This window comes from Mauremys mutica, chromosome 1, assembly GCF_020497125.1.
Source record: "Mauremys mutica isolate MM-2020 ecotype Southern chromosome 1, ASM2049712v1, whole genome shotgun sequence".
In the NCBI taxonomy this organism is placed as follows: Eukaryota; Metazoa; Chordata; order Testudines; family Geoemydidae; genus Mauremys; species Mauremys mutica.
Window position 1 is genome coordinate 26,456,180 of NC_059072.1, and position 15,616 is coordinate 26,471,795.

The 15,616-nt window shown below is 41.7% G+C and overlaps 1 protein-coding gene across 1 annotated transcript in view; it reads right to left on the reverse strand.

Moving 5' to 3' along the window:
- The window catches only part of RELN (reelin), a 473,567-nt gene that overhangs the window by 394,505 nt on the left and 63,446 nt on the right, over window positions 1–15,616 (reverse strand). The window contains exon 2 of the mRNA XM_045031243.1: window positions 10,084–10,194. Coding sequence (XP_044887178.1) covers window positions 10,084–10,194 — 111 coding nt within the window. The remainder of the gene's footprint in view (window positions 1–10,083; window positions 10,195–15,616) is intronic.

A 15,616-nucleotide genomic window follows, 5' to 3' on the forward strand; every position in this document is an offset into this window, starting at 1 on the left:
TTTGTCCAAAAAGCTGATCAAATTATCTGTAAAACATTAAGTGCTGCCTGATGCTATTAATCTCTTACCTGCTACTCTGTAACATGACAAAGATCACAAATAAACACAATTTTATGCATTCCTCATTTTGAGAAAGGATAAGTCTTGCTGTCTTTTATGTCATTACCTTAAGACATATTAAAGGATATAGTCGCAGATATATAAAAACTATAGAAAAGTACATTCAAAGCTTTTACTGCTACAGAGAGATTTTACAAAAAATAAAATATGGGCTTGATTCCATCATCCTCGCATACATGAAATTAGGTATCTTATTCTACCATCCGCAATTTACTTCACCCTGCATAGGACTACTTGCAGAATAATGTCAACAACATGAGTGACGGTGATGGATTAGGGCCTTAATAAACTAAAAGTACCCAACCTTAGATTTTTTTGCATAATCTTTTTTTTCCAAATTATCCTCCTCTCTAATGCTGGGGCAGCTAGAAGTACATTATATTTGAAGAACCTTCAGTCTTTTAGCAAGCAGAATATTCAGAGACCACAGTACTCCAATTCTGATTAGGTAAACTCAGGCAATTATTGTCAATGTTATGATTATGAAAATATACTGGATTAAAAAAAATCAAATTCTATATGTAATGCGTATGACAGGAGACAGGCACTTTTCATAGGAAGGGTCAACTTCTGGCATTAAATGGAATTGACAATGCCACGACATTTTATCTTTAAAAATTTCACTGTCATTATGGTTCTGGTACAGAATGTTGACAATGAGGGGAATCTTAAAACTATACTCAAATTTAAACTTTCTTGACCAATGTCAGCTTGGCATCAACTCACAATTTAATTAACTGTTAACAGATTCTTCCAGATATGACTGCTATACCGATATTTTATCTTCCTGTTAATTAGTAATTATGCATTGGCAGGAAAAACAGTGTTTCTTTCCAATTATTCCAGAACTCAGTGATTATTTAAAGTTGGCTAATTAGCAGTGGACGGCTGGTACATCTTCTGGGCAAATTGTGTTTGATAATCCCTATTAAAATATACATGGCGGTAGTTGACTTGTAACAAAAAAAAAGTGGCAGTTCAAAGGGTATTAGATACAGCACAAGGCAAATGGGGGCCTATTAAAATTTCCCCAACTGTTCTAATGAGAATGCCGAGGGTAATTTCTTCCTAGTTTACCATCTGTTTGATTTCTGGCATGTATCTCTGGTGTGAAGGAAGGGTCCTGGAGCCCAATTGGCTTGTCACAAAGTAAACCAGGGATCTGAAGCAAGTTCAGTAGTTTACAAAACAGCCCATCAAGAGCAATGTTATGTGCATAGCTAAAAACTTTTTAAAAAAATAACATTTTACAGAATATTCCCTACTTTTTAAAGCTGTGAGTATAGCCACTGGAAAAAAAACTTCATAGGCTCACCTATGCATAAAATTCAACAGCTGGCTTTTTTCCTTCTCTTATAAAGGTAGTGGGAGATGTTTTTCCTTTATCTAGATCTGTAAGCTAAAACATTACTCCACAAATACCTACATTTGAGTATAAGTCTCTGAAGGGTAGGTAGTGCTCCTAATACACAGCTCAGTGTAAAGGCAGTGGAAATGCACTGCTTCACTAGGAGCTCTCAGACTACTCCTTGGCAAATTCTGTGCAACTGCAGCACAACAGAAAAATGCCCCCCTGCAGAATCCCTTTGCTTCCTTGCAGAAAATGCTGCACCAGTGCTCACTCACACTCCCCGACAGCTCGGCAGCTCAGAGGCATCTGTTCAGCCAGCCTGTTCAGGAAGCTGTGCGCTGCAGGGGGAGGGGAGGTCTGCATGCGGGGCGGTTGAGGCTTGGGGGGGTTCCAGGTGCGGGTGGGTGAGGCTCAGCAGGCGGGGGGGTCGTGCGGAGTGGGGTCCAGATGCGCTGGGGTTGGGCGGACAGAGAAAGCAGCTTCCTGTACAGTGATCCCCCCCCCCACCAAGCTCCCTCCATATCAGGAACCTGCCGCACTCAGTACCCCCTACAGAGCCCTCCAGACTCCCACCCCGCCAAGCCTCACCCCCTGCATCATGAGCCCCCACCCCACCAAGCCCCACTCCCCCCCATCCACTGAGCCCTAACCACCTTCAACTTGCCCCCCCCTGCAGAGTCCCATTCCCCCTGCACCCAGAACCCTGCACCGAGACCCTGTGAACCCAGATTCCCTGCTGCACCCAGACCCCCCACCGAGCTGCCCACACCCAGGTTGCGCCACACAGAACCCTGGTGCTCTTGAGGGAATTCTGCACTGAAAAATTTAAAAATTTAAAATTCTGCAAAGCTCTGAATATTTTAATTGTCAAAATAACACAGAAACACAATTATATTATCACACCATTTTCAATTATTTTGGTAATTTATTTCCCTCAGGAGTATCAGATGCATTGTGGTTGAAATGGGCCATTTCCTATGATGGCTATAGAGAGCACAAGTCAGAATGACCCCAGCTGCAAGCTCTTAAATTGCAGACACCTCATGCACTGCACTCTCTTCCTCCTCTCTTCCCCACCCTCTATTTCTCATATGACTTGAGTCCAATTCCCAGTCCCTCACTCTCACCAAACCCCACACCAAGTCTCCAGCTTCCTACCTGTAATTTTCACCCCTCTTGCTGTCTCCCTCCTTCTCTTTTAAAAAGGAGTGCAGAAGGTCTTGTAGCTTCCCAATAGGGCCACTCATTGCATGCTGAAGCCTTCCAGTTATTTGCGCCTCAAAGTGCAACACCTCTTTGAAGGGAAATGTCAGAACAAGGGATTTCCTGCTTTACAGCTTTGTATGAGGTGTGCAGTCCTGGGGTACAAGTAACCATAAAACTGAAGGGTGCAATAAGCAAACATACTAAGATGTAGCAATGAGGCCATCAGCCATGTTCATGGATTCCAAGGTCAGAAGGCAACATTGTGATTGTCTAGTCCAAGGGTTCTCAAACTGGGGGGGGGAACCCTCACGGAGTTGCGAGGTTATTGCATAGGGGGTCGCAAGCGATCAGTCTCCACCCCAAACTCCACTTTGTCTCCAGCTTTTATAATGGTGTTAAATATATAAATAAGTATTTTTAATTTATAAGGGGGGGGATCGCACTCAGAGGCTTGCTATGTGAAAGGGGTCACCAGTACAAAACTTTGAGAACCACTGGTCTAGTCTGACCCACTGCATAACACAGGCTGGAGAACTTCCCCAAAATAGTTCCTAGGGCATATCTTTTAGAAAAACATCCAACCTTGATTTGAAAATTGGCAGTTGGGCCCTCATTTTACTTGGGGAGAGGGATAGCAGTAGAGTAGGGGGTAAGGAATATAATCAGGGATGAAGATGGGTCCACAGGGAAGGATATTTGGGGACTAGAACGGGAGTGGGACAGGGAGGCAATCCTGGAAAGGACAAGGAAGGAGAGTGGAGACTTGAAGATAAATACGACACTAAAATGAAAATTGAGCTGAGCCCAGAAACACAAACTGCACTAATTGAGGACTAATGGTATATGTGATGATTCAGAAAGATGCAGTTTGAGATATCTTTAGTGAACTAGTATATGCCAAGAGATCTCACAAGGAGAAAATAATTCATATTAAAAAGTAGGTTTAAAGCTTTTTTCTGTGCTGTAAGATTCTCAAGCCTGGTTAGTCAGGCACACAGCACATATTTCTGTCTTCTCTCAGTTCTGATTTTAGCTTTGCAGTTCATGTTTAACTGAGCCTGACCAAAGGTTCTGTTTGGGTCAATGGACAAATGTTTAGGACCTTCATTAAATTTTACCCAGATCAGTTCCCTCATTCCTTCCTAACATGATTGTTAGATTAATATTCAAATTAATATTTTGATAAGATGGTAAAGTCCCTACAGGAAAACAGAAGTGACTCGTTCTCTTGGCCAGAGAATATATGGTGTTATGCCTATAAACATAAAGAAACCTAACCCCTTTGGAATAAATCTATCAGCATAACTCTTTTTTCCCCCATAATGATTCCAAACAGAGGAAACTAACTAAGGGTTCTCTTCATTGCATTGTCATCTTGAGCTACAACCTGAGTTTTGATCCTAACCTGACCACACACAAAAATCTCTAATTTTAAGTGGTGCTTTGAGCTTGAGCTAACTGGCCTATCAGCTGGTATGGGCTGAAGCACCACTGCTGCTGATGCTGGAGCCAGTAATGCAGTGGAGTTGCAGCAGCTTGACTTACACTACCCATCAGATGCCAATCCAGTCACTGTGTGTATCTTCAGTGTTGTCTTGAAGTGTGGTCACTCTCATTCAAGCTAGCCGAGCTTGAATGGAGTGACATGAGTGTAGTAACTTCAGCTAACTATTGCAGAGAAGAACTAACAGCATTTGGGTCTCTATCAAATGTTTTTCTAAATTAGGTAGATAAGAGATCATTATCATGACAGCATGAAAGATTTATTGGAAAAATTTCATAGATTTTATCACCAGACAGAACCATTAAGATAGTCTAGTCTGATCCCCTACATAAAACTTCCCCCAGTAATTCATGTAGTAGAGAGAATTATTCTTTCCTACTATACAGATAAACACTACCAAGCCCAGTTTCCTAGTTTTCATCCCTCCAGTTCTTGTAAGGGCCAACGTCTGTCAAGTTTCTTCTCCACAAAATGCCACACAAGTGTCCAAATTGATGTTTTTAGGCCTCACACAATTGCAGCCAATTTTTTTTAAGTTCATTTCTGTATGTACTATGACAATCTCACCCACATATGACTGATAGATAGGTGGATCTGCTTCTCTGATAAAAAAAAAGAAAAATTAAACAGAATGTTATTAGCCTTCCTAGCAATGTTCTTTATGTTTCTTTCAAAAAGTAAAAGCATGCCATTGTCTCTATTGTTACTTTGCTTCCAATGACCCTGAAATATATTAAACATTGTGGCTAATACATTTTTAAAACTACCATTCCTCTAGGATCTGATCCTACAGTGTACTGATTGCTATCTGGGAGGCTTTCACCACTTCACAGGGTAAGTTCCCAAATGAGCCTAAAAACTAAAAGCTGTTGTTATCACCATTGCTCTCATGGTTCTTTTTTACTGCCAGTGTTAGGAGAGAGCACAATAGCATCAGGTCTTAGTGATCATCCAAATGATTTTCTTGAATTTATACTTAAACTTACGAGCAAGCAAAGAAAAATAGCAATTAAAAATTAAATGAGATTTTATCTAAAATGCCATTTAAACAACGCTGCTCAGATAAAAAATGAGCCCTACAGTTTGCATGGTTAAGCTGCAGCTCAAAAGACAGGTCAGAGATGGAAACATTTTTTCTGCAACGCATAAAGGGATATTCATAATTAAAGAGTAGACTTCCTCAGGGCATCGTGTTTCAGTATTCATATCGACAAGAAAAATGAGATATTTCAAACTATGCATGACTGATTTTGCATAACTTCTGCTTTAATTTTTTTCTGGCCTTTAGGCTTTGAGATCTTTTTGGTCAGGCGTGCACACATTTTAGAGAGTCTTGTTGTTGAGTCTTTTTATCTACTATTCCAATAATATGTTAACACTTAAAGAGTTAGATTTAGAAAATGATATCTGACAAATAAAGAAGAGATTATGTTTTGTTTTGTTGTGTATGTTCTATAAATACTAGGCACAGTGAGGAGCACATCATAACACACACCTTTTATGGATGATAATGCCAATGGAGAAACTTAGGGAAAAATATATTTGCCTTTTTGTAAATGACCAATCCTGCTTAGATGGTATTAAATATCTTACTTAACCATCATTCTTAGTTAGACCTAGTTAAACATAATATTTACTGTTTACTTTTGTGAATTGTTAGGAAATTATTAATATTCTTTGATATTTGATGTAAACTACTTAACATTTCATACTGAAAGATTATACTCTTACAGTAAATTGGCCATTCTAGAAATCTGAGATATGTACATAAACCCTGTACAATTCCTATCATTTACAGTTTTTAAATCAAATATGAAGGTAACTCATCTACACCATGGATCTGGATGTATAAAAATACTATACAACAATGGTACTCAACCTCCAAGAGCTGAAGAGCCATCATACAAATTAGTTATGCCCTAACTTCAATTTGCAATAGTTTCATCTCTGCAATTCTTCTAAACAATGAAATTGTTCTTCACCTCCATCCCTTCCTTTCTGCACCCTGAGAGGGAGGGGCCATGTTCCTTCCCCATTGAAAGGAAAGGTTGTTTCCTTTCTCTTTCACTCCATCCTACCCTTTCTGGGTATCACTACTGATGGGGGAAGCTCCTTTTCTTCTTCTTCCAGCAAACATAGATTCCAGTGACTCACATGCTGTTGATGAGTTTGGTACATGATTCCCATGCTGTCTCAGGCACCATAGGAAGTACCTGCAATATATGCATTTTGCTTCCCTCTGGATGGTTCTTATGCAGAGCAAGAAGACACATAAGCTAAGCGGAGTTGGGATGGGTGAAAATGGTGCTGTTTGGTAGGTACCATCAGTGAATATTAATGAACCAATACTTGGTATTAAAACCTTTTTTAAAACTGGATTATTTTATGTTTTGGAGGTGAAACAGATAAGTCATAGGCTCAATGATTTTGTTTAAGAATGATAATACTTATCATTCTACTATCAGAGGGGTAGCCATGTTAGTCTGGATCTGTAAAAGCAGCAAAGAGTCCTGTGGCACCTTATAGACTAACAGACGTATTGGAGCATGAGCTTTCGTCACATGCATCCGACGAAGTGGGTATTCACCCACGAAAGCTCATGCTCCAATACGTCTGTTAGTCTATAAGGTGCCACAGGACTCTTTGCTGCTTTTAATAACCTACTATGTATGTTTGCTATATGAAAGTTACAAAGAAGTTATAAGAGTAATGTTAATAATGTGCATTGTAACAGAGAGTGTTACATCCTCCTCATTATTTAAGATTCTTATAAACAAGGTGTTTACAGTTTAGCTATAAAATGTACAGAAACATACAAACAAGTTAGTGCAAATGCAAAATGTGTATTTTTCCTCTCATTCAGATATGCTGCAGCATAATTACCCATTTAGCGGATCAGAGATATATTTATACTGCAGGCACTGCTTTCACATCTGTTGTAGGAAATTTAGCCCCAATTATTTGTTTTCAGAAGCAAGGGTCATAATAAAGTTAAGTGTTACAGAGAAACCGTGTCAGTAAAAGACCGTCAAGATAAGTAGAAGATTGGATGCAACAGCTACATCTCAATGAACAGATAAAGTTAAAGGTCACAAATCATCATAGTACCAAACATGTCCATTCTATTTTGTACAAAATGTTCTTTTGGAGTTAATGACTGCAGAGACATCTGTTATCTGAGAATAAGTAAGTGTGCTTATTTTTTTTTAAAAATCACCAAGTCTTAACCAAATGTCAAGAGTTTATGTATTACTTGCCGTTTATAAAAGTGGTAAAACAGACAAAGAAACAAAGGTAAAGTACGTGTATTGTGAAAAATTTTGGCAGCAGGAGATGAAATCATGCAAAAGTGGGTTTCTCCCAATTCTGCATATGACATCTTTGTAATTTTCACCTAGTCTCCTTATAGAATCTAATTTATATTAATGCAGAAGATGCTTCCAAAAGATGAACTGCAAAAACAGGTGGCTGCAAATTATTCATATGCACTTAGGGTGGGATTTTCAAAAGTGCTCTGCATTGGCCTACTTCTACCATTGGCCTACTTCTACCATTGGCCTAACTTTTACCAATGAATTCAATGATAAAACCCTCAGAACATTTGAAAATCGTCCTCAATCTTTTACTAAAACTCTGGACAAAAATAATCAATCGTTATATAATATATATTGAATGGAGTTTTGGTTTAAATAGAAGGCTATTGTGCAGTCATTGGAAAAAGTGGTTGACATTATTGCTCAGCAGAGTTGGTTTTCCAATCTGTTTCTTTATGAATTAAATGCTTCCAGTTATACTGCAAATTATACCATATAGAAATGACTGTTTTCCTTCAGTTACTCTGCTGAGGCTTCTCTTTCAGTTCATATGATTCTTTCAGCAAGTAGAATTGCTCCAGCAGTAATAGAAGCATCCACCTTAGATAAACATATCTGAAGTATATGTGAAAACTTCTCACTTTTCACAGTTATCCCTCACATTTGTAGTGTAATCACCAGTCCCTTCCAGGCCAGGACTTACGGGAAACCTATGTGTTGATTAGAAGCAGGCAGTGTGTTTAATTAATATTTGAGCTACAGAGCTATGGATAACTAGAGGGCCACCTAGCTGTATCAACGGCCTGGCTACAGAATCACCTTTTTATTCACAACAACTCGGTCCTGTCTCTTTTGTATTATCATGGACACAATAACAATCACTAAAAACTGTTTTTATTCAGAACACATTTTGGGGTATGTGGGTGTGTAAGTAAATTATTTTTATATGAATGGGGCAGCTATTAGTGACTTTTCTCTTCAGGTTGCCTAACACTTTCCATTACAAACAACTCTTGCAACCTTTTCTTTGAAGAACTCTCAGACCTCCATAGTTTGCAGCAGGCCTTTAAAATTCACCCATAAGAACATCCTCCAGGTAAAAAAATGCCTTTTCTTTGGCTCATGAAGTTCTCCTGAAAACTTGTTGAGATAAAAACAGTTAAAAATATCACCATTTCCCTTTTTTCACTTGCCTTCCTCAGGTAGCATGACAAAATAGTAACTGACCACAAAAATTCTAACACTGGGTCCATGCTGCTTCCAAAACTGCGGCAGCAATGGGAGAACCTAGAGCAGCTGGGGGAGAATGAAGCAGGGAAAGAGCTGGGCTCCCCCAAGCAATCTCCTGGTCCTAACGTATGGCCCCAACTCTGGGGGGCACCTAATAGGGCAGGCGCTCTTACAACTCATGGTGGGGGAAGGGAAAAGTATTGTTTCCTTCATAACCACCTCCCCTGGACCCAAACATGGTCATGCCCACCCTGGAGGCATGAGTCCCCCACATCTGGCAGGTGGGGTGCAAGGGAAAAAGAGCCAGTCCAGGATAATCCCCTAGATGACTCCCCAATGGATGTAGCACATGGTGCCAGAGTCTGGTTTTCTCCTGCCTGGGGTAGCAGCCTAATCTGCCAGCACCAGCTAACATAATTAGTCCTATGTCTCAAGTGGGAAAAGTCTGTGCTACAATGCTGACGACTCAGAGTTCAAACTCTACAGATGATATACAATGGAGAAACCTTTTTACAATTGCAAAGAAAAGTTTGATCTAAATTTTCCCCTTAACAAAATCCTAGAAAATTACATAAAAAGCTACATTAAAAGAATGTTATTTAGGTTGCAGAGTCAAGCACTCAAATATTAAAAAATGCTAGCTTCATGCTTCCCATGCAATTTTAATTTTGTCCCACTGTACATGGGCACTATGGTATAGTCTTTAATTACATGATCACATATGATTTTTTCCAACAGGATCTAGGCTTCATTCAGTGCACAGATTGGATGCACATGAATGCCAAGTTAAGGTTGCATGGGCAACCCATCTATCATTTCCTAAGGTTCAAGTTTTTGCTTTGTATGTATCATATTGCTATGTATCACTTGTTTGTGTATGTGCGTGTGTCTGTTTGTGAAAACAGTGACAGCAGAGGAGAGACCATTTCCTCTCTAGAGCAGCTGAATATTTCCAGAGGTAAGGAACATCCGGTAAACTTTCCAGTAAGGGAAAGGTGATCACTCTTGTAGTATCAAGTGTGTGAGAGAATCAGGGTCTTCTTGTGGGAACTGGTTCTCTCTCTGGAATGCATGCAATTCTGTGCATCCGAGGCATGTCTTTGGGATGGAAACTTTCTGATTGGTTCCCCCCCCCTTTTTTTTTTAAACTGTTTAAGGAGCTGATCCAAAGCTCGTGGAAGTTATTGACTCCTATAGGTTTGGGATCAGGTCCCAGCATGCAATATAAAATCAATTTATTTAAATAATTGCGTTCACCTTAATTTCTCTACAAAACTAAGTATTTGTTATCTTGAGTTGCAGAATATTTTGAATTAGAACAAATACACATCTAGGTTTGTTAATCACAATAGACTTACCAAATCCAAAAGTACTCGGGCCACCAATGCTTTGTGAAGCCTGAACGCTGGTAGATGTATAGAGTCCCGTTACCAGTAAGCCATCGAAGAATGTACTTGTTGAAATAGTCACTGAAATGAAAGATATAAAAATTCTGTAAGGACCACTCAACTGTGTGCTGAGTTCTGTACTCATTCTATGGGCAAGATTCTGCCATCCTTACTTCATTGACTAAAAACTTTGCTACACACACACACACACACACAGTGGTTCTTCTCATGGAGTAGAGCAACTCTGAATAAATAAGAGTAGCAGACTCTTGGAGCTCAAATAATGAACTTCGGTTCTGTGTAAGCAACTGTCCTGAAGTAATACTCTCACAACATATAAAATGATTTAGTGACTGTAAATTGGTTTGCAAATGTAAATTTCACAAACATCATTGCTCAATATCTAATCAGGGTTCCTATTTTGAAATTTATTTTTAATATTTTTCAGGGTTTATTTTTAGCAAAGAGACTGTATTTAGAATAGAACAATTGGTGTTTGTTACTTTTTTACTCCTAAATCAATCATAAATCATTTATCAGTAATAATCTGTTGCATGAAATGGACACAATTGAGAATTACAGCACCAGGATTTGAAATTAACATCAGAAAGGTCACTCATCTCTATCCGATAAGCTCCTTTTCCTAGAAGGCAAAACTGAAAACTGGCTGTCAAGACCACAGAATAAATGACATAAGCAATAAAATAATTAAGGTTTATAGTATCACTCTTTCTGGATTTCAAATGTGTGCTACATGACAATAGTAATACTGAGCTCAACTTTAGTGTATTAAGCAGTTAAGTCATATGCGCACATAGGTCATTACAGACCAAGTGTATTAAAATAATCCACTGGATACTTTTAAAAGATATTCTTAGCTAGATCAGTTAAACCACTGTCCCGGTTTTCTTGACATTTGCAATTTTCAGGTCAAAATGCACATTATTTAGGAAGGCATTGAACACTGAAAAAATGCCAACAATTCACAAATTTTGCAGTTTATTCCATAAACATTCATCCTCAGCTTTTTGCTTCGATGTCTTATCAGATGTTATCAGTTTAAACAGAAAACCCTATGTACAATCTGCTTGAATGTTTTATCCTAAAAAGGCCAGAACTGTTAAGTGATAAGTTTTGTTCTATTATGTAAATGCAATATACACAGCGATATCCTCTATGCCTGGAATGACCTCACTGATCCCGTAATGCCATGCAACCTCCTTTGCCCCTCTAAAATCTATTGTCAAAACCCATTTCTTCTGACAGTTTCGAACACTTGTCCAAACAGCTATATATTTTTAAAAATGGAACTAACATAAAGCACAAAAACTAAAGCAAGCAACTAAACTATATATCAGGTAAATTTCCATTCTCCCTGTCTAATACCCTCTCCTATCTTGGTGTTTTTGTTTGTTTGTAACCTACTTTGTAAAATCCTTTTTTTTCTAAAGTGTCAGTAAACCATGTTGCACACCTATAGCTGTGTATAAAGAACAAAGACCAGCAATTTCTTAGAGGCTATCAAAGGCCCAGACCCTGCAAAGAGATTCACACAGGCAGACCTTTGCAACAGTGAAGAGTTCCATTGAGTTGATTGGTGTCCCACACAACTTTTTGCACGATAGAGACCTTAGTAACAATTACAGGTTCTCTTCCACTCTTTCATCCACAGAGCTCAACAATGGAATGTAATCTCTGATCAGTTCAGACTCCCTTGTCCTCCAAACATTTTTTGGTTCTAAATATCTGGCCACATAGGGCAAACATACTCTCCACCCCCACTGTATTCCTCTCTTACTCCTGCTAGAAATGTCATGTGCTGGGGCTAACTCAGTAACTGAAGCAGTGAGGTGTTGGTTCAGGGTTCTGTCCAGTTACCATTTAAATCAGTGCCATGTTAGGACATTCCTAGTACATTCAGCAGCAGGACTAGTCTGTTGTTCTGGCTGTACCATCACCAGTCATTCAGTGGTTAATCTGTGGGACACATTAATTCAATTTTTTTTGAGTGGGGTAGTAGTATTGTATAGTAATAGGACCTGTAAAAATAACAGGGAGAAGGGGTTGTTTTGGTTTTTAACTAGAGCAGGCCTGCACAACACGCGGCCCGCGGGCCGCATGCGGCCCGCAGAGCCTCACTGTGCAGCCAGCGAGGGGATTCTAAATCCCCCGCACACGGCGCTCTGCGGGCAGCTCAGAGCCCTTTGAATCCCAGCCGCGTCCAGGAAGCAAAGAGCTCTGGGCTGCCGGCAACCGCGGGGAGTCCAGAGCCCTTTGAATCTCAGCCGCGGCCGGGAGTCAGAGGGCTCTGGGCTGTCCGCCGCTGTGGATAGCCCAGAGCCCTTTAAATCCCAACCGCGGCTGTGAATCAAAAGGCTCTGGGCTGCCTGCAGCGGCGGGAGCCCAGAGCCCTTTGAATCTCAGCCGCGGCCGGGAATCAGAGGGCTCTGGGCTGCCCGCTGCGGCGGATAGCCCAGAGCCCTCTGACTCCTGTCCGCGGCTGAGATTCAAAGGGCTCTGGGCTCCCCGCCTCTGCGGATAGTCCGGAGCCCTCTGACTCCCAGCCGCAGCTGAGATTTAAAGGGCTCTGGGTTGCCCGCAGTGGCAGGGAGCCCAGAGCCTTTTAAATCCCAGCAGCGGCCAGGAATCAAAAGGCTCTGGGCTGCCCGCAGCAGCGGGGAGCCCCAGAGCCCTTTAAATCCCAGCTGCGGCTGGGAATCAAAGGGCTCTGGGCTGCCCGCAGAGATTCTCAGCCGCGCCTGGGATTTTAAGGGCTCAGGGCTCCCCGCGGCTGCGGGCAGCCCAGAGCCGTTTGAATCCCGGCATGCGGCCGCTGTTTGCTCCCTCCCCAGACCTCTGCCCCAGCTGCCCTTCAGGACCCCTACCCCCCTATCTAACACCGCTGGTCCTTGTCCCCTGATACCGCTCTCCTGGGAATCTTGCCCCTAACTGCCACCCAGAACCTCACCCCCATCTAAATGCTGCTGCTCCTTGTCCCCAACTGCCCCCTCCTGAGACCCCCCCCAACTTTCCCCCAGGTCCCCACCCCCTACCTGTCCCCTGATAAACCCCTGGGACTCCCATGCCTATCCTACTGCTGCCTGTCCCCTGACTGCCCCCTGAACCTCTGCCCCATCCAACCACCCCTGCTCCCTGTCCCTTGACTGCCCCCTGGAACTCCCTACCCCTTCTCCAACCCCCAGACCCCTTACCGTGCCACTCAGGCCAGCGTGTCTGGCTCCATGCAGCTCCAGATACATTGCTGCCATGCTCCCCCGTGGAGCCCACAGGCCCCCCCACCCCAGCACCTGCCTTCCAGATTTGAACACCTCAAAATTCAGGAGTGCTCAAGCTCAGTTTGGGCAGCTGTTACTTCATTTCTCCCAAATCAAATATACTGATCCACTGTAACTTGCCGTAGAAAAAGCAGGATAAAATTGAGCAAGAAATGCTTATTAGCACTGGAATTGCTATTTTCAACAGCCATTGCCTTTTTGTTTGTTTCAGGAAGACAGTGATATTGCATTGGCAAATTCCCCATAGAAAGAAAGAGTGGAACAAAAGAATAATAAAGGCACCTCAACTTTTCCTCATTTATGGAGGACAGTCTTATAATATGCATCCAGATATCTTCCAATCACACAAGCTGAAAATTGTTCCACTTTACTGCACCTCTGTAACCATATGGGAACCAATCCTGTCTGTGTTTTGTGCACATCCAAAATTCCTGCTGAATGACCCGCCCTGGGAGCGTTACCAGTGACCCAGGGCTGGGGAGGCAGGAGGTGTGTGTGGCGGGGAGGCACTGGTGGAGGGGAGCCCAGGGCTGGGGCAGCAGCAGGGTGTGGGGAGGGCACTGGTGGGGAGGAAAGGGGGAAGCCCAGCGCTGGGGCGGCAGGGGGTGTGGGTCAGTGGGGGGAGAGCCCAGGACTGGGGCAGCAGGGGGGTACGGGGGGAGCCCAGGGCTGGGACGGGGGGCAGACAAATTTTTTTTTGCTTGGGGCAGCAAAACACCTAGAATCGGCCCTGCCGGGTTCCCCCAGCCGCCGGAGCCCTGAGCCCTTTAATTTGACCCTGAGGGCTCCCAGCCACCTCTTCAGCTGGGAGCCCCCGGTTGATTTAAAATAAAGTATCACCTCCCCACCCCCAACCTTCCTTTTTGGCCCACAGCTGTTTTGGTGGGGCAGCACTGGGGAAGGAGGGTTTATTTCTGCAGGGCTGGACGGCCCTGGGGCGGGGTGTTTCTGCGGGGCCAGGAGGTTTCGGCCCTCGGCTGTTTTCTTTGGAGGAATGTGGCCCTCGCCGCTTTACGAGTTGTGCGGGCCTGAACTAGAGGATTAACATCCAGTGTGTTTAATTTACTCCTCAGTAATTTACATTTAAATTATCTATAGTATTTATTCTAATATTCAATAGTACAATGAATAATTCCAGGACAAAGAAAAACTCCCATGAAGTTTAAAAGGAGTTTCATCTGAGCAAAGAGAGCAGGTTCAGAATCCTAATCTCCATTTTGGAAAGCATCCCGTCATAACATACATGTCAAACAAACAATCAAAAACAAATGAGAAGCAGACCACAAAGGCGACAAGACTTCAATAAAATAAAATAATTATTTTGAAAATAAAATGAAATAAAATAAAATAAAACAATGAATGCTCCCTACAACTGATGTTGAAGTAGTGAATTTTGCAGGGTTTATTCTTTCCTTGGTACTTTTTAGTCTGGAAAAAGGAAAATGTATGCTCTAAATTATGCTTAAGATTTATTTTTGAAGACTAGAAAAAACAGTGGGTGAAAAGCATTGATCAAGTAAGGGCACTGGGCCAGTTCTCTGCTGCCATTTTGTTTCGCTGTGGGGTAGCCTTATTCTTTCTTGAATAAATGGTGATCACTCTCTCTGGGACAGAAGGGATATTTTACAATGCCCGTATTTGGTTTTGGACATATTTGTGTGATCACCAATCCCCAATTTACATGTACATGTAATGGATCAATTTTCATTGCTGAATAGTATCCAACACAGTATGGTTTCCCCATTAAGCCCGTGGGAAACTGCAGATTGCCTTGAAGCACTTTTTAATGGAGCACTAAATTGTTGTTATACATTTGTAATACATTGTAGAATAATTTCAGAATTAGTTCTGTAAGAGAAAAAAAGAAGAGTGGCATTCTCAGAAGGTGTGAATCACAAAAAAAAAAGAAGAGTGACATTCTTTTAGGACTTATGGGGAAGACATCAAACAGTTTATCTCAAATGAAAGAAGGTATGTTGTATTACATATTAGTACTAACAATCATGAAGATGAAAGCTATGCTAACATACAGCCCAAAGTATAGGATTATGATTTTATATCAGGGACAGGGACTTGTTATTACACGTTATTTTTCCTTCTGTGCTCCAGAACAGCAGCAAAATAATCATTTGGCAGTCATTTGTTTCAGCCCATATAGTGGCTTTCTTGTTAAACAGGCAACAGCATGTATTTGCAGCCTTGAGGAG